Genomic DNA, 23,605 nt, shown 5'->3' with positions numbered 1-23,605 from the left:
ATCATCTGTGGTCGCGTCATGGTACCATTGGCCCCATACTCGTGCTCGAGAGAATGAAGGTGAAGTAGAACAGTGTGGCTCTTTAAAGGAGAGCGAGAGCAAAGCGCAAGATGGAATCAGTGCGGGCAAGTATGCCACACACACACACACACACACACACACACACACCTACCTGCACCTGGTGCTGGGGCAGGCAGGAAAGTCACCTATCAAATGATTATAATGACATGGTAACTACAAATTGTATGTGCATGTGGTGTGTGTGTGGGTGTGTGTGCACGTGTGTGCGCTGAAATGTGTCTCATCTGTCTGTCAATATGCACCTGTGTCAGCGATGTCAGGTTGAAACATTATTATCTAATTTGATACTGACTACATCCGCTTGTTCTTGCTCTTAAAGGCTCTGTCTGACCAAACCACTGTTTAATTAATCAGATCATCTCTCACTGAGCCTTTAGTCTGTGTGATCCTGTAGTAGGAGATGGGACAGCATTCAGTTCAACAAGTCTACTGAGATAAACCTGACTCCGCAGTGTTCCTCACACACACACACACACACACACACACACACACACACACACACTCGGAAGATTAACTTATCTGCGATCCTGATGGCAACTCCCTGGACTCTCGTCCCTGTTCCCCGAGTCTAAAGCATGGTGCTGCATAAAAGCGGGGGAAAGATTGCAGTTCATCTTATTCATGTTTTTTCTTCCCCTTTTCTCCAGGTCTCCCCTCTGCTCCTGCCTCTGCTCCTCTTCATCTCTCTTTATGTCTTTAATGGGTAATGTGTGAGGAAGAAGGTGAATGAGAGAGAACGAACATGCTTCACCCTGCCTGAACTTGAGGTGGCGGGGGTGGGGATTGGTAAAAGGAAAGAGTGATAAGCAGTGGTTGAGTGAAAGTGAGGCATTACCCTCAGGCCCTTAACCTTACACACACACACACACACACGCACGCACCCACACACACACACACACACACACACACACACACACGCACGCACGCACGCGCACACATACACACACACATAGACACAGGTTTACAGTAGATCAGTGGGTTCCAGCAGCATATAAAATCACAAGCAGTATAGTATAACATATATAACATGCACACACTCTCTCTCACACACACCACTTTATTTGTTCAGTGACAGAGTTGGCTGGAGTTTAGAGGAAAGTCACAGACGTTTCTGTGGCCTCTATGAGCAGATTCCATTTTTCAAATTTTTCAGTTGATTAATTTTCTCACTCCAGGCATACACACACTTATATACACACACACACTTATACACACACACACACACACACAATCTTCAGCTGCTGACAGTTTAATTACACTCCAAATGAAATGAACAAACAGTCAAGTGGAGTTTTAACGCTTCCCTTAAGCAGCAGATCAGCTGTTACTATGAGTGAAGATCTCTCAGAGCACTAGTGGAGCTCACTAGAGAACAGCAGAGTGTCTGCTGAAAAACTCGCTTTCTCACCCTCGCTGTCACTCCCCATCCCCAGCACGCCTGACGACAGCGTGCTTCACGCGGGAGATGCTCTTAACGCCCTGTGGACTCAGCTGTTCGGCCGTGTCACTGGAGCATTCCAGACTGTTCCACGGGGGGGCATTAAAGCTCCCTTTTGTCACCCAGTACAATGTTGAAAACTGAGCAAACTCCTCAGGAGGAATCACCGGTCTCGCGTGTAGCAGAACAGTCTGCGTTTAGGACCCTGTGCTCCTGGGAGCAATCCCTTCTGGGTTCGGTGGGCGTGATCATATATCATGCCGTGCGACACGTTCTTTATGGTTATCAGTCCCGGTTAATGTATTGCGCTTACGAGGGTTTCAATTACAGAGCTCGAATTTGTTAGCCAATGAATCACATGTGTGGCTGCCTCGCTCTGCAACATGAGACTGCAGGGAAGGTTGTGGAGAGAGAGAAGCTATTTTGCCCACGGTTCAAGGTCATATATTAATGCCCCCAACTATACACACTCACACACACACACACACACACACACACACACACACTCTCATGCACACATTTGCAAAGAATCGATTACACAGTCTTACTCTACTGCAACAGGTTGCTCAGTAGATACTGTTATTAATATTTACAGCACTATACTCTAATATTTCTTTACAGTAATGACAGTTAAACAGAGTACAAAATTGTATTTCTACCAGACAATATATTGACAGCAGTGACATTATTCTAATAAACCATTTTGTGTTTACTGTACATGCCTGAAAGTTTACAGTTATTTTAACTATTTTATTACCTAATATGTAGATTTAAACCATTTAAACCAAGAAGACACTAGAATGCAATAAAATGTGTTTAAATGTTTTAGCCCTTAAACGCCAAACTTGAAATCACATGAGTAATCTGTAATATTGAAAAGTTCATATATTAGTTATCCAGAATTATATTACTGTCATATCGATTCAGAATTTATTCAATTAAATGCTTTTGCCAGTCCATAGAGTGAATATAAAGCTAGTGTCCTCTCGAACCATAACTAGCTAGAGTTCTGTGTTAACACTGCAGGTTTCCTTGACTGGACAGATGAGGGATATCAGAGTATGGCGCCTGACAGTAAGATCTCAGATACTGGATAATGTGTCATATGATTGTCAATATTTTCCCAGAATGCATAAAACTGTAAATGTATAGACCTGTAAATCAAATTTGAAGTGCAGTGCTGGCTCAAACACAATAATTAGTAACAGAAAATACAGAAATTCTTAACAATGGGTCTTTGTGCAGTAACTAAACAGAATTTTGTATTACTATATATAAATGTACTATGCCTATGCCCAAACCTAAACAAAGTTTAACCCTAAACATAATCCTAACCCAAATCTTAACCCTAACCCTAACCATGATCTCAGTAACAAGGTAGCAGTAGGCAACAATACATAATAACAAGCTACTCTCCAGCCAAATCTCCCCACAATGTCAAAACTCTTTGTTTTCCTGTATTCACTGGCATACTTGCTCTCTAAAAAGAACTAAATACATGTCCAAAATGTCTCTCTCTCTCTCTCTCTCTCTCTCTCTCTCTCTCTCTCTCTCTCTCTCTCTCTCACACACACACACACACACACACACACACAAACATATGCAGTTAACACATGAGTTTCTTTTGTACGTTAGAGACAAGAGTGCCAATGATCCATAAAATCATCATGGCCGGTGCCAAGAAGCTTTTAACAGGTTCCAAGGACCAAGGCCTGCTTTTTAAATAAAACATAAACAAGGAAAATATCAAACCTATTAATCTTTCATTAAGCTAGCTGGATAAAAAAGAATCGCTTAAAGTATCATTCGTTAACATCACTGTGAGAGCACAGGGCCCCCTGCCGACTTCAAAGACTCCCTCAAAGAAAAAAGCGCAGGAGAGAGAGAGAGAGAGAGAGAGAGAGAGAGAGAGAGAGAGAGAGAACATCAGTTATCTGCTTGCTACTTTGCATTGGGCACTGAACCAACTTGTGCTGTCTCTTTTTTTTCCTTCTGAGGATTGGAGAGCGAGGATTGGAGAGTGAGACTTTAGGAGTCTGTAGGAGTCAGCTAGGCATTGTCTGTTCTCAAGCCGATAAGGGGCCATTGTCACCCCGGTGACGGAGATGGTTATTTATCGTCACGGTGACCTGTTGTTGGAATCTCACCCCTGCATGAGTGTGCTAAAAAGACATTTGTGTGGGATTGTGTATGTGCGCACGTTCAATTGCCAGGTCCAGAGTACGCACGTAACCCACCCAGGAGCTCCACCGGACCTCTGGGTCAACCACAACCCCCTCCTCCATCACCCCTCTCCACGTTCAGGTGCATGGAGCCTAGCGCTGGCACCTGTACCAGGCTGAGACAGAGCAAAGGCACAAGCGGGTGCTTTGAAGCAGCGCCAGGCTGGAGCGAGCACAGCTCGGCGTGGCTAAAGTGACCGTGTTGAGCGGTCTGGACGCCCTGGCAACCAGGGAGACGGAGGGATAAACGCTGACGGGTTGTTGGGTGCCTGCAGCTCCCGACTGGTAGGGCTGCGGTCTTTTATACATAGCACAAAAATCAGTCTGTTGTCTTAATCTCAAACACACACACACACACACACACATAAATCTTAAAATATGGGGACTTCAGGCTGTCAAATGAGAACATTTCAGAAAATTTGTATCTTTCTTTCCCTGTTTCTCAATATTAAACTCATTTTGCATTTTTAGTCTTAACAAAATTGCTTTCCACTAAAATGACTTAACATTAACATCATAACATTACAAAAACTTCCTCGACTTTCAGCATGAGGGTCCGTTTAAACCAACCCCCTGCGTATTCCACCTATTAGAACACTGTCTAATTGTTCTCAAACTACCATTTCAGCACTAAAGCTAGCCTGAGGAGGCTCCTTTAAGGATGCTTAGGGACTTGGGTGACCGTGATCGTGATGATGTGTGTGTGTGTGTGTGTGTGTGTGTGTGTGTGTGTGTGTCTAGGGATGGAAGGGCGAATGGATGGAGGGATGAAAGCAGAGGAGAGCAGTGGTTTAATGAGATGCCAGAGCAGCGGGGGAGATGGTTTTAATTACTGCAGAGGATTGGTCTGGAGGGGTGGAGGTGGGTGGTGAAAATGTGTGTGTGTGTGTGTGTGTGTGTGTGTCAGGGCGAGTATGTGACTGTGTGTGTGTGTGTTTGTGTGTCAGGAAGGGTTTGTGACTGTGTGTTTCTCTGTGTGTGTGTGTGTGTGTGTGTGTGTGTGTGTGTGCACGTCTCTTTGGGTGGGAGTTCACAGACCACTACGGAGCATGCTGAGATTCCAGTTCCTTTGATGCTCACTTCAGCGTAGTGTTCTTTCTCTCTCTCTCTTTCTCTCTCTCTCGCTTTCTCTCTCTCTCTCTCTCTCTCTCTCTCTCTCTCTCTCTCACTTCTCCTCCTTCTTTCTTCTTATTCAACTGGCTGAAATGTACCTCCTCTTACTTTGGACCTAGACATCACACGTGGAAAAGAAATGTTACGTCAGTGCCCAGATAACAAGGTAACTTCTGTATGTGTGTGCGTGCATGTGGGTAAGAGTTTATGTTTATGTTTGAATGTGTGTGTGTGTGTGTGTGTGTGTGTGTGTGTGTGTGTGTGTGTGTGCCCGCAAAAGCAGTCAAACCCTAGTCTCCTCTGGTTAGGATAATTATTCAACAATATAAATCAACTTTCAGTTCACCAAAAAGTTCCATCGCTCTCAAAAAGGTCAGGTTACAAAATGACTGCAAGAAAATAAAAGTGCTGTTAACCATGAACCGAGTTGAACCAAACTGAACTGAATCAGAATGAATCAGTATTAATCAGTCAGTCTTCCTCCACATCAAATTCCCGTCCAGCTGGGGGGGGGGGGGGGGGGCTGGTTGATTCGTGTGAATCAGCTGTGCTGCTGGATCCCAGCGCTGCTAGCAGGAGACTTCTCAGCCCACAGATGAACCCCCCCACTTCAGCTGACTTTGAAAAAAGATCACATAGCTTCCCTGCACAGCATGTGTGTGTGGGGGGAGGGGGGGGGGGGGGGTTGCATGCCTCTGCTCCGGTCAAAATCACACACACACACACACACACAATTGTCACCTCCCTCATGAAGGAAAAAAGAAGTGAGCTGATGGGGCAAGGGGTTTGTGGTAAGCCATGTCTGAAGGTGCAAGCAGACTGTCAGCACCCTAACCGACTCTTTCAGTAAATCATGGCACATAATCAGTACTGTTGTTTGAAACCCCACTGAAATACATATAGTGGACTGTGTAAAACAACAACAGTTTTCTGTTTTTTCTTGTTTCTTTTTGAGTATGTGAATTTTTTTATATTAATTCCTTAGTGACATTAATTTGTTAACTGGTAATTGGTACATATGGCTGGTGAGCTGAAAGACCCATCAGAAATATTGATACAAGGTTGTTTACTGTATGAACATGTGCCTACTCTTAGTCTTTTACAGAAGACCACTTAATATGAACATGAATATGAATATTGTTTTTAATGTTAGCTATAAGGTGCCATTATACTCAGAGAAAGCCAAAGTCAAGCCCTATTCTCTCATATACACTCCAGCTGCCTGTTTAAAACAGTAACACAGTCACAAAATACTAATGTTGCTGACGATGACTGTAGAGAAATAGCCAATAGTATTATGCGATGGTCTCATGGTATTTTGTGGATTCTAGCCTCATTCATTGGAAGAAAGTTAGCATGTGTGGCACAGATGTTTTTAATGCTGACCCAGGACTAGTCACCTTCGACTAATTTCATTATTTTAAAAAATCATTATAAAAACCAGTGCAAACTGACTTAAGATCAGCACTGAAGCACTGAAGGCATTGTATTACATAGGCGTTTTGACATGAGGGTTTTATCTAGCCAACCACACACACGCGCACACACACACACACACACACACACACACACACACACACACACACACACACACACACACGCACAAACACACTCCTTTCAATGTGTCTCAGGTCAAGGGTACTACATAGAAAGTCCCCGATTATGCCTTATCAAGTATGAAGGAAACCAAGTGTGCCAAAACCCACATTCCCACTTCTGGCCTGAGGAACCTTCGAAGGTCATTTATGTGTTTGTGTATCTAAAATTGTTGAGCCAGGAAGAATCAGTCAGTGTCTTATCTACACGTGCAACCCACTGTGGTGAATCCAATACCCAACTTTCCAACAGCTCAAACCCAAAGTGGAGGGTAGGGTAGCTTCAGTTTGCTACAGTAGCGTGAGTGTCAAAAGCCTGTGTTTGCCTCTCCTCCACCGTCCCTGGGGCCCCAGGATTCTTCCAGAAGCCTGAAGTGCGACACCCGTAGCTAACCGAAGACACCCTGCAGTGACTTTCTCTACCCTGTGGTTGGATGGCTGTAAAGTCGGGTATGGGGTTCTGTGAGAAGCGCGAGTGCCAAAAGCCCGCATTTGTCTCTCCTACCCTCTGACCCCCCTGCGGCGCTCACGCAGAGCACGGCTAATCAGACTGGCGTGGAGAACGCGCGCGATAAGCGCTCGGTTTCTCTCTCATCTTTGCAAGCGCTCCGCGTTGCTGCCGCTGAGGATGCGTGTGGAGCCCAAACTAGAACTAGAACCCCGCTCGCTTTTTTTGCATTGGGCACAGAGGCTTTTAAAGTCATTAGACCGTGCACCGATCCCTTGGTGTGTATGTCCGCAGCCATGCTAACTACTCCTTGAAGAACACGTGGTTCAAAGCTTGTAGTGAAACGGATGAAATTAGGCCCCCTGCTTTTTCTCTACTCTTTTTCCACCCTACTTCAAAGCACTCCTTCATCTCAAATAAGTTAATTGAATTGCACTCTTGGTAAGTATAGTGCACCATGTTTCAAATATCCTCAGACAATTAAAGCGAAGACAGGGGGATCGCTTTATGTCCGAACAGGAGGATGAAACCCCGTCAGATGGCACTTTTTGCTAATTCTTTCTTTGCGAGTGCTATGCTGAAACGACTGAATGCATTTAGCCTGTCCATTGTAGTTTCGGGCTTTCTAGAAGGATCTTTATCTCAAAGCACATTTGTTTCCATTTATGAGTTCAAAGAGGCCCATTCGCTTTAGTCAAAGCCGGTTAGCATGTAGATAATGCTGTGATTTTGTGTTTTTGTAGATTAAAGAGCTTTCGGATAACCAGGAAATAGTTCCCATTTTTCCATGGATTTTCTCTCTTTTACAGGGAGGTCATTCTTAAGCAGTTCAGGCTTCAACTACTTATACAGACATGGGAAGGGCAAGGTCAGTTTTTGAGTGGCGATTGCATGAGCCAACATGGCATGTTTGCGTTAGGATAAATAACAAAAACAGAAGAGTTACATTGCAATAATCTCTTGCTCATTTGAGTGTGGGGCTCCGTGCTTCCTGAAAGGAAAGGTCAAAGCGTGGTATAGTAATGTAATGTAACATAGGACATGTGAGACACACCTCTGACGCTGATAGAGCCGGGACAGTAGCTAAGCATCTGAACTTCGTCTGAGACACCAGCTGCCATCTCTCTATCCCCAGAAGCCTTTAGCCCTGTCTCCATTTGAGATATACCATTGGAGGACGAAGCCTCATCACATAGTGAAACAAATGTAGGCACTTATCAGAGCAGCTCATCAGACCAAGCAGGTTAGTCTTCACCGCAGGCTACAAAGTGCTCTATTTCTGTTACCAGTTTAACAACATCTTGCTACCTCATCCTCACAGTGTCAGTGTCATTCTACCTCATCCTCACAAGGTCAGTATCTCTCTTGTCCTGTTTTAGCAAACACATCACCAGCACAAAATAAAAGGATCACAGACAAATCAAACTGCCTAGATCACTGGCTGCATGGAAATATTTAATATTAGATAGATCCACTGGATCAGAATGGTCTGTTCAACTTTTAGAAACTCCTCATTTATATGGTGGCAGCTTTCCTTCTCTCTCTCTCTCTCTCTCTGGCTTGAGACCTGGCAGGCACTCATCATCCCGGCAGGCAGGGGGCAACTTTTTTTTCTTTTCTTTTTTTTCCTTCTTCTCTCTTTCACTTTCTTGCCTCGATCTGCTTCTGCCTCCGTTTTGAACATTTTGACGGCGAACCAAATGCACATTGGAGAGGAAACATTCCTGGTGACAGAGCGTAGCGGTTGCATTTTCATCAAAGTGGCTGCAGTAATTTTTCTAACAGCATGTATTCCTAATGTGCAAGTTTTGTAGCTGTTGATTAGAGATGCGCTGCACTCAACCTTTAACATGGTAGACATGTTTAAAGCCCATGTGGCCTTACAGCATCTGGGCAGGCAAAGACAGCGAAGCAATATTAGGATGTTCTGCATTAACACACAGCTGGGACTCATGTGATCATGGCAGGGGCTTATTTACAGCGTTCAAGGTTCCGGTCATGTTTCATCAAATGACAGAGACTGGGAGCACTGTTGCTAGGAACAGGATGTTAGTGGATGTTCAACGGGGACTAGAACACTGATTTTGGGGCATTGGCTTTAAAGCCACGCTCCTCTGACTGAAATGTGCATTAAAGTTTTGCCTTTTTTTTTGCTATGCCACACATCATTCCTTGACAAAGGGCCAACGAATCGGTATACCCCTCTTCCCTCAAATCAACAAGGGATTACAAAGAGATCAAAGTGGCGCGTCTGCCCATATTACTCTGCCCTGCTTGACTTTCAACCACAACTTTGACTTTGGTCTCATCTTCGCAGCTCAAGACACCGCAAATCGCTTCGGCGTTGAGACGCAAGCCAGACCGCATGGAATCTCTCCCTCGCTGCTAAGATGACACTGAGCCTCGCTGTTCGAGGGCAGGTAAACAGCGACAGAGGAGCTTTCCCTCGGGACGGAGCCTCTGAGAACTCTTGGATCTCGAACATGAAAGGGAGCTTGGAGAAGAGCCTGCAAGTGCACTACGAGGTGCCATGTTCTCGCTCAGAAGACTGGAGCATGCAGGGTGGAGCAAGCAGGGTGGGGCATGGAGGGTGGAGCAAGCAGGGTGGTGCATGGGGCTTGAATATATTCTCTGAAGAGATAAAAGTGAGGGTAGAGGGGGTGTTCGGGGGTGACTCTGCTGCATAATACTTAACATTCGATTCATTAATGTTTCATCAAAGTCTGTGGGAGACAAGTACGCGGGATCGGGCCAATCAGGAGAGGGGAAGAAGCCTCCAAAATGTAGCTGGTCACCATTTAGAAAGGAATCGCTGCTACTAAGATTTTTCAAATGACTAGGCCATGGTGGCTCCTTTCATCAGACACGCGAAGAAATGGAGGGAGGAATTATTAAACCAACATACCATACTTCTACAGAAAAAGCCTATTTTGGTATGTGTTCTCCCATAGCAGCATAGAAAGTGCTCTGAAGACTTTGAACAGTATTTCCCCTGTTATGATTCCATTAGTATGGTCTACGTTTCAGCCATGCAATGCGCTCTTAAAATATATATAAATTTAAAAATATGCAGTTTTAATAAAGGAAAACTTTGCATCACAAGTGCACCCTAAACACGCAAACAAAAACAAAAACCGCAGCAATGGGACATGATGGTGTGCGACTTCTCCAAATCAAAAGCTTGCGCCTTTGAGCGGGGCCTTAGCGTGCTGCAGCGCCGTGCCCGAACTCATTAGAGCTGCGCAGCAAATCCAAGCTTTGCGAAAAACGGCGATTTATTTATTTAAAGCAAACGGTCAGCACCAATACGCGAGGTCATTGCCGCATGTGCCCCGACTCACGCCGATTTTCCCCTTTGAACAGGCGGCGGAAATGAGAAATGTTCGCTCAGAATTCAAGGCAGAGACTTGTTTCCTCGGCTTTCTCTGATCTTGTTTACATCAAAACAAATGATGTGTGATGAAAGGAGGCAGCTTTGCAAGCGCAGGGCCGGGGATCAGATCTCATTTGCCCTCACAAATCACACATCAGAAGTCTGTAAGGTCTGCCCAGGACTCCAGGGTAATGAACTTTACAAAGAGTAAGAGCTGCCATGACGCAAGATGCGCGCAGAAAGTGCAGCTGAAACCGTGTCTTGCGGATAGTGTGATTTTTTTTTTTTACAGCATTTTTGACTAAGGTCCAGTCGAATCTTGTTGATTTTAGGACACTGACACTAACAACTGTCACAGAATAACGCATTATTTAGAAGAAAAAAAACATATACAACAATCAATTGAATATGCCAATAAGCCTGGCTAGATATGCAAGCTGTGTCCTAAGAAATTGTTGAACTTTTTTTAATTTACCTTTGGGTTTTACAAGATTTTTTTTCGATGAAAATGTCACAAGTCGGTTGAGGTTTCATTGCTGTGGGTCTCTATTTAAACTTGTGCTTGAGCACCACTTGGTGGAAGAAACACGAACTGACGTGTTCCACTTGCGCCAAGTTTAATTGGCGTCAAATGTATCATCGTTTGGCGTTTCACTTCTCAAAGCGAACGAGTATCCTTCCAGATAATATAGTATCTTTTACGATTTCGTTATTTTGAAATAATAACCCCTAAAACAGTAAGCTTTATTCAGTGGGATAAAAAAAATCTCTAAAATAACAAAGAAGCCTTCAAATATTTAATTTGGCTAATTATAACGGAAGAATCACGCGGAGTGATATATATACCAGCGAGGACTCTGACTAACCCTGAGGTAATTGAGCTCGTTTAACTAACGGGATTAAGGTGAGGTAGAAATTTGGTTCAATACTTTCGAAGCAGTAGAATTATGCACATTTTATTATTACCAGTCGTTTGGTTCTAATGTTAAAAAAACGCTACGAATATATATATACATACATATGTAATATTGTAAAACACGCCATGAAAGTAGCATGCTAACTAGCTACCAAAGTGGTAGCTAATCTTGCTAACGCTGTCTTCCTAAACGGCAATGCAGTAACTGACTAAAATGTTAAAAATAAAAACAGAGGTAGTGCTGTAATATAAACAGCATTTTTCTGTACTATTTAAACCTCAAAGTTCCATTATTTGTACATACGGCATGCTAATGATCTTAATATAGTTTTTTTAAACTTAAACGTTGAGCTAGCTAACCGCTAGCTTGTTAGGTTTTCACTGGCGAGGATCGCGCGTTGAGCACGTGCGTGTAGTAGGAGGCGCGCCGGCGCGCCTGCACGGACACGACCGCTCTTCGCCAAGCCTGCCATGTGCGCTTGAATAGTTTCAGGGAACGTGTGGGTGTTAAATACGACGGTATGACGGGACGTGCGAGGGCGAGGTCTAGGGGCAGAGCCCGCGGCCCAGAAGCTGGAGCTCCAGGCGCGGTAAGAGACCAACGTGGCTCCACTGTCTTTATCTCACTAACGACGCTGAATAGCTGGTGCTGCGTGAGAATTTACACACGCAATCTGTATTTTTCACAAGACCTTTAGCGATTTTTGTTGTTGTTATTTTTAAGTTTTTAAACTAAATGTTTCCTGAGTTATTTCTGTTTAGATTTTCAGGCTAGCTCGCTACAAATCTAAACTTCAATGCGCATGATTTCACGTCGATTTTTTTTTTTTTTTTTTAGCTAACGAATTTGCAAAACAAATCATTCACGAAAGTGGATTTATTTACAGCAGCCGACGACATCTCAGGAGGTGTCAAGGCCCGTGCTGCTTCCGCCGTCTGAAGGAGAGCTCGTCGGTAGGGGAAGACAGAAAACTGCCCCCGGAGCGTTGACGCCAGAAAGTAACGTCACGTTACCCCTAAGTGCACCTCCGATTTTAAGATTTATTTTTGAGTGATTTGTACTTGTGCACCTTAATAATAGTTATCTGAAATTGTACACACAGCGCAATGATCATTGAGCGTTCAGACTGAAGTAGATGCTTGGGGCCTAGACATCCATTCACACCAGTCTTATTTTTCCATCATTTGGCTTCTGCGTTTTTGTCCTGCTTAGCTCATGTGTTATGTTTAAGATCCATGACATTTTCATATCTGCTGATATTGTGCATATACGAGTCACAAGCATCACATTGGATTTAGTGATAATTTTGTGATTAGTACAGTTTCTGGGAATATTCCGTGTTCTTGCCCAAGGTATCTTAGACGTTTTACTTTTCATTATATTTGCATTGCAATTAGGCAACTGATTAGTCAGACCAGCTGGCTAGATACATCCTACTTTGCCTAGATAACGTGATCCCAAGGAATATCAATATATAAAATCAGTTACAAATCTTTAATTTTTAATAAACTTGAAACCCTTATCTTGAAAATATAGGGTGTACTTTCCTGCACACCTAGTTCAGTTCAGCTGCTGCCTTTGTTTTTCTGCTGCTTGTAGTTTATAGCTTTGTAACTAGCCAGCCTTTTTTTTTTTTTCTTAGAATATCATTCATATCTGACCATGCTTTACTTTCATATTAATAATGCACATTAGGAGCGAGAGCTCAGATTTCATACACAGATAAGTGAGTGTTAAAGAAAATGATATATTGTGAGCTGCTTGCCAGAAAATATTCATGTTCTCTGTTCATTATGTCTGTCTAGTGTTCAGTTGTGTAACTTACTGAAGTAAAGCTGTGGTACTCAGTGATCATCTGTAGTGATTTCACCAACCCTCCCATACTCGAAACGTACTAAATGTAAAAAAAATATTTAAAATGTAACAGATGGAAAGTAAAAGTACATTGGTTATACTATTGGTATAGTTCTCTTAAAAAAAAAAAAAAAATTAAACTCAAAAGTACAGTTTGTTGAAAAGGTTACTTAAGTAAATGTAATGGAGTAAACTACTGTAGCGCGTTACTACTCCCCTCTGCTCATGCCTATATATTGGAGGAAAATTGTAAGGCTAATTTTATAGCAGTCACCATTATATTTTCAGATGTTTCCTGGAAACTGAGGATTTGGTACATACATCACTGTTTTATTTGTTAAATGACACATTTTGACATGACAGGATGGGATAGTACGTTTCTTGAACTGTATTGCCCTCTTAAATTTAAAAAGTTGAGTGGGTGTTTATTCATCCATAATCTCTCTCCAGCGGTGCTGCAGATTTCGGCAGGCTTTCAGCAGGTGAAGATTGGCGAGAGGGGGGGGCGCAGGCGAGATTTCCATGATGCCGGAGTCCACACTCGCCAACTCATGGAGCATGTCAAGGAGTCCAAGACAGGTTGGTAGTCTTGGATCAGAGGTCAGTGTCTCACAACCTTGTCATGGAGTCAATGCCATGTTCAGGTAAGCAAAGTTTGGGGGTGAATTGTTTTTTTTGTTATAGTCTCTAATTCTGAAGAGTGACATGGCAATAGTGTGTAAATGTCCAGGGCCCAGTTTGGTTGAAGGTCAACTCAGGAAGGTCAGGTGTTTTTCTTGAGTCACATTTATTTACCAACTGGCACTTGTAACAAACTGCACAGCCATAATACTTCAGCCTTCACTGAAATTGAAACTGGTGTTTGACTGGCAATTTAAATATTTTTCTATAAGGGACGTCTGGCTTCCCGATCGAGCTGAGGGCGAACTTCATGCGTCTGCTTTCGCGACCCCAGTGGGCCCTCTATCAGTACCATGTGGACTTCAATCCACCCATGGAGTCTCGGCGCCTGCGGTCAGCTCTTCTCTTCCAGCACGAACAGACGCTCGGCAAAGCACGATGCTTTGACGGAGCCATTCTCTTCCTCCCACACCGTCTCCATTACACTGTAAATACGCTCACATTTTAAAAAGCTGTTTTATGAATGGTACATGCTTTGTGATGTAGGGATGGTCATTTTATAGAAAAGCTTTCCTTCTTGGAAGTGGTAGAATAATATTGGGCCTGCATTCCTTGAAGGACTTGTTTGGGCCTGATCTTGTGTTGGAGCTGGTGGTTGATGTGTTCCTCTCTTCAGGAGATGGTACTATGCAGTGAGACAAGACACGGAGAGAAAGTCCAGATCACCGTCACCCTGACCAGTGAGCTGCCTCCTTCCTCTCCTGTGTGCCTGCAGTTCTACAACATCATCTTCAGGAGGTGTGAGCAGGTCCATGTAGCCTTTGTAGAGCCTAATACAGACTGGACCCTCCTGCTTCACTTGATCTGATCTTCTGCCGTACCTTAAGTTAACGCTAGTTATCTGAAATTGTACACATTTCAAGTAGACACTTGGGCCTAGACCTGCATTCACATCCAGGCTTCCCCCCCCCCCCCATCATTTGGGTTCCATTTGTGCTCAAGAAGTAAATGTTAAAAAAAAAAAAAAAAGCTTTTATTTTGGGTGTTTATAATGTGTTTTTGGATGCTGGAGATTCATTTTCAGTCATGCTCTACATTTCCTGATTGACCAGTGTCTTGTAAAATAAAGTGAACAATTGCATGAAATGAGAATATACATGAAATTACTCAGGAGCTACACAGTGTGTTCTACTCAGTGTTCTAGACATCTCCAAAGTGCCCAAAGACCTCCAATTGCATAAAGTAATCAGTCACTATACAGTTGAGTGTGCAATTGGGTTGGGGGTTTTTTGTTTTTTGTTTTGTTTTTTTTGCTAAAACATCACAGCAATGTTCAACAACTTAGCTTCATTGTTGAAGGCTAAACAATATTAGCTTCAAAGGTTATGCTGGAGAAAATACTGTAAATGCTGCAATACCATTTTAAAAGAATGTTAAGCCTTCTCATTTATACATGCAATTTGTAGCAGAATTACGAATTTTTCCAGCAGTAATTGGAGACATCCAATGATTTACAATACAAACATTGAAGTTAATGCTAGAAGCCACTGAATTGTCAGCTTGCAGCTCATAACTGCAAAAACTCCACACAAACTTCAGTTTCAATAAGCCTTTTCCTTTCCTTGATGTCTAAAATTATTGGCAGTCAAATTATTCACTAAAAACAATATCCATGACTCCTCCAGTTTTGCCAGTGTCACACTCATGCGCCGCACTTTATCTGATCAGAACGCACAAGCGATATTTTACTGTCCGCAAGGTTCTAGCTCACACAGTGGGTCACCATATCAGGCAAGTGAGGTGTCTGTTTTCGTCTAAGCGTCCTCCATTTGTGAAAACAGATGCCAATCACGTCAATTGCGGAAAACAATTGTGAAGTAATTTGGTACTCTTCCCACCCTCACCGCCACATGCATAGGTGTGAATGACCGTCACTCAAAGAAAGTAGTTCTTTATGGCCCAACAGCAACCACTAAAACTAAGGAGGGTCTTGGCTGTCTATTCAGGAGCTCTGCTACATGAGTAACTTGCAATTTGTGGTAACTAGAGGCTGGTATATATGTTTTGCTTGGTTACGAAGGAAAGGAATGCGTGTTTTTGTTCAAAGATACGAGCAAACAAATATAGAACTTTACTAGCACTATATACTATTGGTAATTGAATTTTCTATGACAAAAGCTGAAGTTATCTTGTACTGGAAGCATGTTTTAAAAGGACAAGCATGATTGTTGTGGAAATTGACAAAAAATGGTGTATTCAGCGTGGGATTTCTGGCGAACGGTTGCACATAGACGACTGAAAATTGCTACGCAGGTACTTATTAGTCCTTAGAGGTTTTAAGTGGATAGATGGACTGTATTTTAAGAAAGTTAAGTACTATCAAGTGATTTCTTTTGGTTATGCCAAATCGGGCCTGTTTGAGAGCACAGTAGGAGGTTAATTCATGCTCTGATTGGTTCTCCCACTTGACTCACACTGGTTTTTACCTCATTCATTCATTTTCTGATTGGTTGTTGCACATAAGTCATTTACTATCTGATGCCTTCCTGATTTGCTTACTGCAGCCTTCGTGGTTTGCAGGATTCTGAGGATGCTGAACATGCAGCAGATTGGACGCCATTACTACAACCCTGACGACCCCCTCAACATCCCCCAGCACAGGTGCTGTAGCAGGTTCCGCGTGTGTGTGTGTGTGTGTGTGTGAGAGAGAGAGAGGGACAGACGACCAGTACATCTTCCCTCTGCTGTGCAGGTTGACCATCTGGCCTGGTTTTGTCACCAACATCCTGCAGTACGAGTCCAGCATCATGTTGTGTTCGGACGTGAGCCACAAGGTTCTGCGCAGTGAGACTGTTCTGGATTTTATGTCCAGCCTGAAACAGCAGTACAGAGACCAGTACTTCCCTGACGCCTGCACCAAGGAACTGGTGGGCCTTATCGTCCTCACCAAGTATGAAACCCCACGCACGTGCTGTTTTAGTACCCCTTGTTAGGTGGTGCAGAGCATCCCTTTTTTGGCATTGCACACCACATTGTAAATATTGTACATTATAAAGATTGTATGCATACACTTAATCAACAGATTTGTCCATGTCCTTCCGTCTATACAGATTAACGTTTATGATAAATTCTAAGCTATGGAAAAACTTGACATGAACTGTTCATTTTGAGTTACTTTGTTTTTGTGAGTTGCTTTGCTAAACTCAGAAAACACATTCAGTTTATTCATTAATTTGATTTTGCCATATTTAGTAGTATCAAATGTCTTAACAAACTATATAGGTGTCATAGTGAAATGCATTTTAGTTGTTAGCTGTGGTTGTAACATACTAGTAACATAACCTCAGACTACGCTCAAAGTTTCATTTTGAAATGAATCCTTGAATGAATTGGCCATCGGGTGGTCAAGAGGGATGCATATCTGACAGGTATTTTGTAAATTGTCCTCTACAACATGGCAACAACAAATACAGATTGAACATACTATTGTGTGTGGGGTGGGGTGGGACACAGTCATTTCCCAGTTTTACTGGTTTTCCTACTAAAAACATGAATGGTCCAGTATTAAATGTAAATGCCTGACTTATTATTGTCATATAAACTGAACAAATAATCTCCTGTCAGGTATCTTCTATGAGTGCAGTAGGGTGATGGGGAACATGTTATGCAATGGGAGCAAATTTGCAGCAGGAGCCTCTTGTGTGTAGCTTGTGTTGTGCTCTTCCCAGGTCAGTTTACAGTTTGAGATTCGGTGATTGGTCAGCTGAGACAACAGTTTACGTCATGGAAAATGTTTATGAAATTTCAGTGGATTGACTGGAAAGTGTTTGTTGTCTACTGGTTGTAATGTGATCTTGTGAAGCTGTTTCGCTGCTTGTGAAAGAGCTTCTGTGTTTCACAGTTGACTGTTGGCCATCAGTTACCTGGATAACTGAAAACGTTCATAGATATTTCACCATGTGATTATATTGGACTTGATGCTGATCTGGTTTGATAAACATCTTAAGGATGTTCTCTCTGTTGCAGGTACAACAACAAGACTTACAGAATTGACGACATTGCCTGGGACCAAACCCCTGTGAACACATTTAAGAGAGGAGACTCTAACATCTCCTTCCGGGATTACTACAAAATGGTAGAGATGTTATAACGGCAGTCAGAGTGCCTGTTTGAACCGAGACTGGTTTCTCTGTTTTACGTATGTGTGTGTGGGGGGCTTTGCAGCAGTACAACCTGGAAATAACAGACATGAACCAGGTTCTGCTGGTCAGTCATGTTAAGAAGATGGGTCCTGCAGGTGCTCCGCCACCAGGCCCTGCCTTGCTCATCCCAGAGTTCTGCTACCTCACAGGTCAGCCTGTAGCTCCATGACACACCAAAACAGCAGGGTACTCAGAGAACACAGTAGAGTTTCGGCCCACTACAAAACGGCCATGTGACCTGGTGCCTGTTCAAAACTGCAGGTTTGACCGACAAGATGCGCAATGACTTCAACATTATGAAGGATCTGTCCTCTCACACCAGACTGACCCCAGAACAGAGAGAGAGGCGCCTTATCAGATTCATCAGCAGCATCAGCCAGTAATGAGCAAGCTGTTTCTGTGTCGGCGCAGACAAGCTGCTGTTAAAGTTTATTGGGTTTTTATTTCCTGCACACAGTTATGCAAGAGTGTTGGTTAATTCCTTTTGATTGTAGGAGTGCAGAAGCACAAAATGAGCTCAGTACGTGGGGTCTGAGCTTTGAGAACAAGTTACTAAGTCTGACTGGAAGAGTTCTTCCCGTTGAGAGGATCCTGCAGGCATCCCGGACTGTGAGGGGTCATGCACACATTTTTACATGCATATAAATACACACTGCACACACACCCAGAGTTCTGTTGTTTTTTTTTGTTTTTTTTGTATGTGTGTCACAAATCTGAGTTGTTTGTGTGTGTATGTGTTTTTGAAGTACGAGTACAACCCTTGTGCTGCTGACTGGTCTAAGGAGATGCGAGGACTTCCTCTGATCAGCAGCATGCCTCTGGAGACATGGCTCATGTTCTTCACGCGCCGTAATGCTGATGCAGCACAGTCACTCTTGTATACTCTCAACAAGGTGGCACCACCCATGGGCATCCGCGTGCAGAGGGCAGTCATGTGAGTGCCCATAGCTCTGTTCCGCTCCTCTGTGGGCATCATATCAGGGTTTGCTCATCTCTTGCTCTCATGGCTTACCCGTGGCTTTTTCTGAGCAGGATAGAATACGAGGATCGGCCAGAATCTCTGCTGAGAGCCCTGCAGCAGAATGTGGGACCGGAGACTCAGATGGTGGGTTTCTCTCTCTCTCTCGCTCTCTCGCTCTCTCTCTCTCTCTCTCGCTCTCTCTCTCTCTCTCACACACGCACGTGTAAGTAAATTCAGCAGAGTCAAATGAAATGAGCACTTTCCTCTCTGATACTGGGGAGCTGGATCATGAACGCTAGAGCTGGGTATAGACCTGCCAATATGATTTAGATTCGTATGGGTTTGGTTCAGTTTGGCAATTAATAGTACTAAAACTTTTTATGATGGGCATCTTTGGAGACATTAAGAATAGCTTATGACCTGATGAATATATATAAAAAGCAAATGGTTCAATTTGTGAAATTAAATGTTAAGATTTTTAAAATTCACATCGGCTCAACCAAATGACGATTGCAATAAATCGGAAAATCGGTTATTTTTCCCAACTGACTAACGCAAAGGAAAATGCGGTTGCCAGTAAGGGTGTACATGCTTTAGACAGCATAAACGTGCTCATACACAAGCTGATTTTTTTTAATCAATTTTAATTGTTTGTGTGTGTGTAGGTGGTTGTGATCCTGCCCACCAACCGTAAGGACAAGTATGACTGTGTGAAGAAGTACCTGTGTGTGGACTGCCCCACTCCCAGCCAGTGTGTGGTGTCACGCACCCTTAGCAGACCACAGGCTCTCATGACCGTGGCCACTAAGATCGCCCTGCAGATGAACTGCAAGATGGGGGGAGAGCTGTGGAGTGTTGAGATCCCGGTACAAGCCTCCGACTACTGGGCTCCTGTTTAAACGCCAGACTAAAATACACCAGCATTTCATACTGGAACTTCAGTTCACTTTGTGTAGTTGTGGATTAGAAACGGGCTACTAGTCATTCTGCAAATGACTGTGTAGTACATGTGCTACACCAACTGGATGCCAAAAATGTGTACACTCTAAAATGTGCGTTTGGAAGAGAATTAGCTGAAGAATAACTTAAGATTCATATTTATAAACTTTTTTGTTTTATAAAGTCCTTTTGGAAAAGTATGCTCTGTTTAGCTTTGTGTTTGTCTGGTTTGTTGGCACTACAGTCTCCTGAGCATCTGCTGTGTGCTTCATGCTTGGTTTATCCCTCTTAGCTGAAACAGCTGATGATTGTGGGCATTGACTGTTACCATGACACTGCTGCAGGAAAGAGATCCATTGGGGCTCTGGTAGCCAGCCTCAACCAGGGCATGTCCAGGTAATTAACCTAACACTAACTCTTGTTGTTGTTGTTGTTGTTGTTGTTCATTCTAGTAAATTATTGAGTAACCTCATTGAAATTAATACAAATGTTCTGTAGTTCCAAGAGTGTGGACCCACCTGGAGTCTAGGGGATGTTTTGTGTAGGCACAGAAAATGGGATTAAGGGCTTTGTGTTAAACTAGACTGTTTAAAGTGTCCTATCGAGTTGTTTATTTCTGGTGAGCTTTTCCAACACGTTTGGTTGGTGACGCTGCGCGTTATGTTCAGGTGGTTTTCAAAGTGCGTTCTGCAGGGCCGTGGTCAAGAGATTATCGACGGACTCAAAGTGGCTCTAAAGGGTATGTGATGCTCGGCATCGTCCTGCATGTTGCGGTATGATGTCATCTCCTGCTTCATTCTACAGCGACAGTCTGTCCATATCTTGTTGGTAATCGAAGCCGACTGCATGCCAAATGGACGTTATTCAAATAGACTTTTGAATATTTGAAAACATTTGAATATTTAATGGCAGTAATATTTGCATATTTAATGGGAGTTGATTATTTAAGCAACCTTGTGTTGAGGCATACATGAACACTTGGCTATAAATGGAAGCAATCATTTGCTCAATAGCATGTACTTTTGATGAGTTTATCTGTAGTTTATAAATGTTTGGCCATTTATGTATTAATCCTCAGATATAATTTTTACATGCATCTCTAGTTCATAGAAGCTTGTCATGTGTAGTATTTGAATGATATTTTCTGTACTTCATAAAGGCTTAGCTAATACCCTTTTTCACAAGTGAAGCACTGTACAGCTGATGAACTTAACTACTTTACTACAGTTTTGAATGTCTTTACATCTCTTAGTGCATTGCAGTTACTCACCTAGAATCGTGTGTGTGTGTGGGGGGGGGAATAGATGGATAGATATAATATATAAAAACGTACACATGTCCCCAGGTGCTCTGAAGAAGTACCTGAAGTACAACAACTGTCTGCCATCTCGTATCATCGTGTATCGCGATGGTGTGGCAGATGGCATGCTGCAGAGTGTCGTGAACTACGAGGTGCCTCAGATAATGCAGTCCATCAAGACCATGGGCCAAGACTATGCGTGAGGCTCCGCCCACACTTCAGCGTCACTGAGAGATGCACAGTTTCTTGGTGTCAGAAATTCTTAGTTTCTGTATTTATTTCTCTCGGCAGGCCCAAACTGTCAGTGGTGGTGGTGAAGAAGAGAATCGCTACCAGGTTTTTCGCTCGTCTTGATGGCAAACTGGCCAACCCTCCTCCTGGAACAGTAATCGACACTGAGGTCACCCGACCTGAGTGGTGGGTTCAGCAAGGGGGCGTGTTCATTTCTCAAGTCACATAATCTGCACCAAGCAGACTAATCGTACCACCACCAATGTATTTTATTTATTTTTTTCTTTATTTAATGCTTGGATTCAGAAAGACATTGACTGATGTGAGCTTTGTCTCTTTGGTGTTGAAACATTGCTTTGTGAGCTGTCTCTTGCATTTACTGTGTGCAGCATCTATGACGAGCCCTCACAGGTTTAGGCTGTGCTTTGTGTCTTGACCGTCGGCTGTCTGCTCCCTCAGGTACGACTTCTTCATCGTGAGCCAAGCAGTGCGGATGGGCAGCGTCACCCCCACTCACTACAACGTGGTGTTTGACAACAGTGGCCTCAAACCAGACCACATGCAGAGACTCACCTATAAGCTCTGCCACATGTACTATAACTGGCAGGTAAGAGTCTCCTGGTGTTGTGCTGCGTGGCCTTCAGAACACTGACAGTTTGGGAGAGGCAGCTGAGGTCCAGGGGATGTTGGGGAAACTCCTGCAGTGTCTGCTTACTACTGACATCATGCAGCTGTGACACGACCTGTTGGCTGGCTTTGTTTCAGTGAGAAGAGTGTAAATGATGTCACTTTGCCTCCCCTGGGCTTCCTGCTCTTGGCTTTTCTCCTTTGATGGCAGTGATGCTGCCCCACCCTCACCACACCCCCCCTGCCTTTGGATGCTATTTCAGCCAGTTAATCAGCATTTGCAGTTCTGGCTTAATCCAGACTTGAGATGCTAGTGGAAAGTTTGACTCGTCATACTGAACTGTTGAACTGAGTGGTATTCAGTGTCTGGTGTCTGTGTGTGTGTCTGTGTGTGTGTGTGTGTGTGTGTGTGTGTGTGTGTGTGTGTGTGTGTGTGTGTGTGTGTGTGTGTGTGTGTGTGTGTGTGTGTGTGTGTGTGTGTGTGTGTGTGTGTGTGTGTGTGTGTGTGTGTGTGTGTGTGTGTCTGTGTGTGTAAGGGGATTGTACGAGTGCCTGCACCGTGCCAGTATGCCCACAAACTGGCCTTCCTGGTGGGCCAGAGCATCCACAAGGAGCCCAACATTAACTTGGACGACTTCCTGTACTACCTGTAACTTCAGCACCTGTTTCCTCTGATTAATTTCCACTGTGCCACAGTTCTTTTTCTTCATTACAATGGAAGTATTGTAAGGCACTTTTTTAGGTTTGTGGATTTTTAGGGTTGGTTTTTTTTTGGTGTGTTTTTTTTTGTTTGTTTGTTTTTTTTGCTCTTGTTCTGAAAATTAAAAGGATCTTGCATTGCATTCTGTGCATTTTGATGATTTTCCACTTTCTCAGTATTGATGCTACCTGTTAGTACGTGTTGCTAGTCGACTGTTTTACATTGTGTCTTTAACTTGTCTACCATTGCCAGTGTAAGTGGTTGTTTAAGGCAAGGGATCTTCAGCTCCAGAACTTCAGTCCAAATTCTGTCCCAGGTGCTTGTCATTTAGGTTTTGTGACAATTTTCCACCTTCCTTTAGGCGGAAGTCAGGGGTGATGACAAAGGGCCTAATCCATTACATTAGATCTCTTATTTACAAGTAATTACAATATCCAGGACTGAAATTTGAATTCAGTGCTTGGGAGTAAAAGCCCTTTTTATTTTTTTATTTTTTTATGCAGGCTATTGATGGTTCATGTAAACATGCAGCTAAATTTCAGACTTGGTGTGACCCGTTTCTCTTGTTTAGAATATTGCAAATCCTGTCTCAGAAATAAATGATTGTAGCAGCAAGATGTTTTCAGTCTTGCCATTTCAGTGAAAGTCAAAATGTGTTCAGAAATTACAGTCTGTAGTTTATTATACTGTACATTTCCAGTAGCTTCCTGTAGGTGGTACCCTTTCACAATAAGTGGTGTTGAGGTGTCAGCTGAACTTGTATTTTGGGGCGGAGAAAATGATGCTTCCCATTTATGGCATTTAGCTGACGCTTTTATCCAAAATTACTTAAAATTATGACTGAGCACCACTTGAGCAATGGAGGGTTAAGGGCCTTGCTCAGGGGCCCATCAGAGGCAGTGGTGGGGCTGCCCTCTCTTCCCTGAGATGTATAAATCAGTGTGGTTGCTCCACATGACTTAGGTTTGTCCACATTCTTGGGG

General features: G+C 43.3%; 1 protein-coding gene and 1 long non-coding RNA gene across 2 annotated transcripts in view; one reads left to right on the top strand and one right to left on the bottom strand.

Annotated features, from left to right (window-relative positions):
* Positions 1–808, bottom strand: part of LOC145652718 (uncharacterized) — a 9,369-nt gene extending 8,561 nt beyond the window's left edge. The window contains exon 1 of the long non-coding RNA XR_014118959.1: positions 597–808. This is a non-coding gene — a long non-coding RNA (uncharacterized LOC145652718). The remainder of the gene's footprint in view (positions 1–596) is intronic.
* A 10,813-nt stretch (positions 809–11,621) lies between these two features.
* Positions 11,622–22,684, top strand: piwil1 (piwi-like RNA-mediated gene silencing 1). Its single transcript, XM_027022078.3, has 20 exons — positions 11,622–11,776; positions 12,074–12,185; positions 13,492–13,620; positions 13,935–14,149; positions 14,339–14,460; positions 16,243–16,323; positions 16,415–16,612; positions 17,689–17,797; positions 17,887–18,013; positions 18,126–18,243; positions 18,359–18,473; positions 18,611–18,798; positions 18,897–18,969; positions 19,491–19,691; positions 20,057–20,160; positions 20,433–20,503; positions 21,110–21,263; positions 21,356–21,481; positions 21,755–21,902; positions 22,459–22,684. The coding sequence occupies exons 1-20, from the start codon at positions 11,708–11,710 to the stop codon at positions 22,573–22,575; spliced, it is 2,577 nt and encodes an 858-aa protein (XP_026877879.2). The 5' UTR covers positions 11,622–11,707; the 3' UTR covers positions 22,576–22,684.
* The last annotated feature ends 921 nt before the right edge of the window (positions 22,685–23,605 follow it).

The sequence above is a fragment of the Electrophorus electricus genome, chromosome 20, assembly GCF_041902795.1.
Source record: "Electrophorus electricus isolate QZ-2024a chromosome 20, ASM4190279v1, whole genome shotgun sequence".
Classification (NCBI taxonomy): domain Eukaryota; kingdom Metazoa; phylum Chordata; class Actinopteri; order Gymnotiformes; family Gymnotidae; genus Electrophorus; species Electrophorus electricus.
Note: the sequence above shows the minus strand (reverse complement) of the source record. Positions and strands in the feature narration are given on the sequence as shown.

Excerpts from the sequence above, each read along its gene's own strand:
- piwil1 (XM_027022078.3), top strand. The coding sequence starts at position 11,708 with ATGACGGGACGTGCGAGGGCGAGGTCTAGGGGCAGAGCCCGCGGCCCA. Across the intron at positions 19,692-20,056 it reads TGTGGAGTGTTGAGATCCCG|CTGAAACAGCTGATGATTGT; the intron begins GTACAAGCCTCC and ends TATCCCTCTTAG. Across the intron at positions 21,482-21,754 it reads GAGGTCACCCGACCTGAGTG|GTACGACTTCTTCATCGTGA; the intron begins GTGGGTTCAGCA and ends CTGCTCCCTCAG.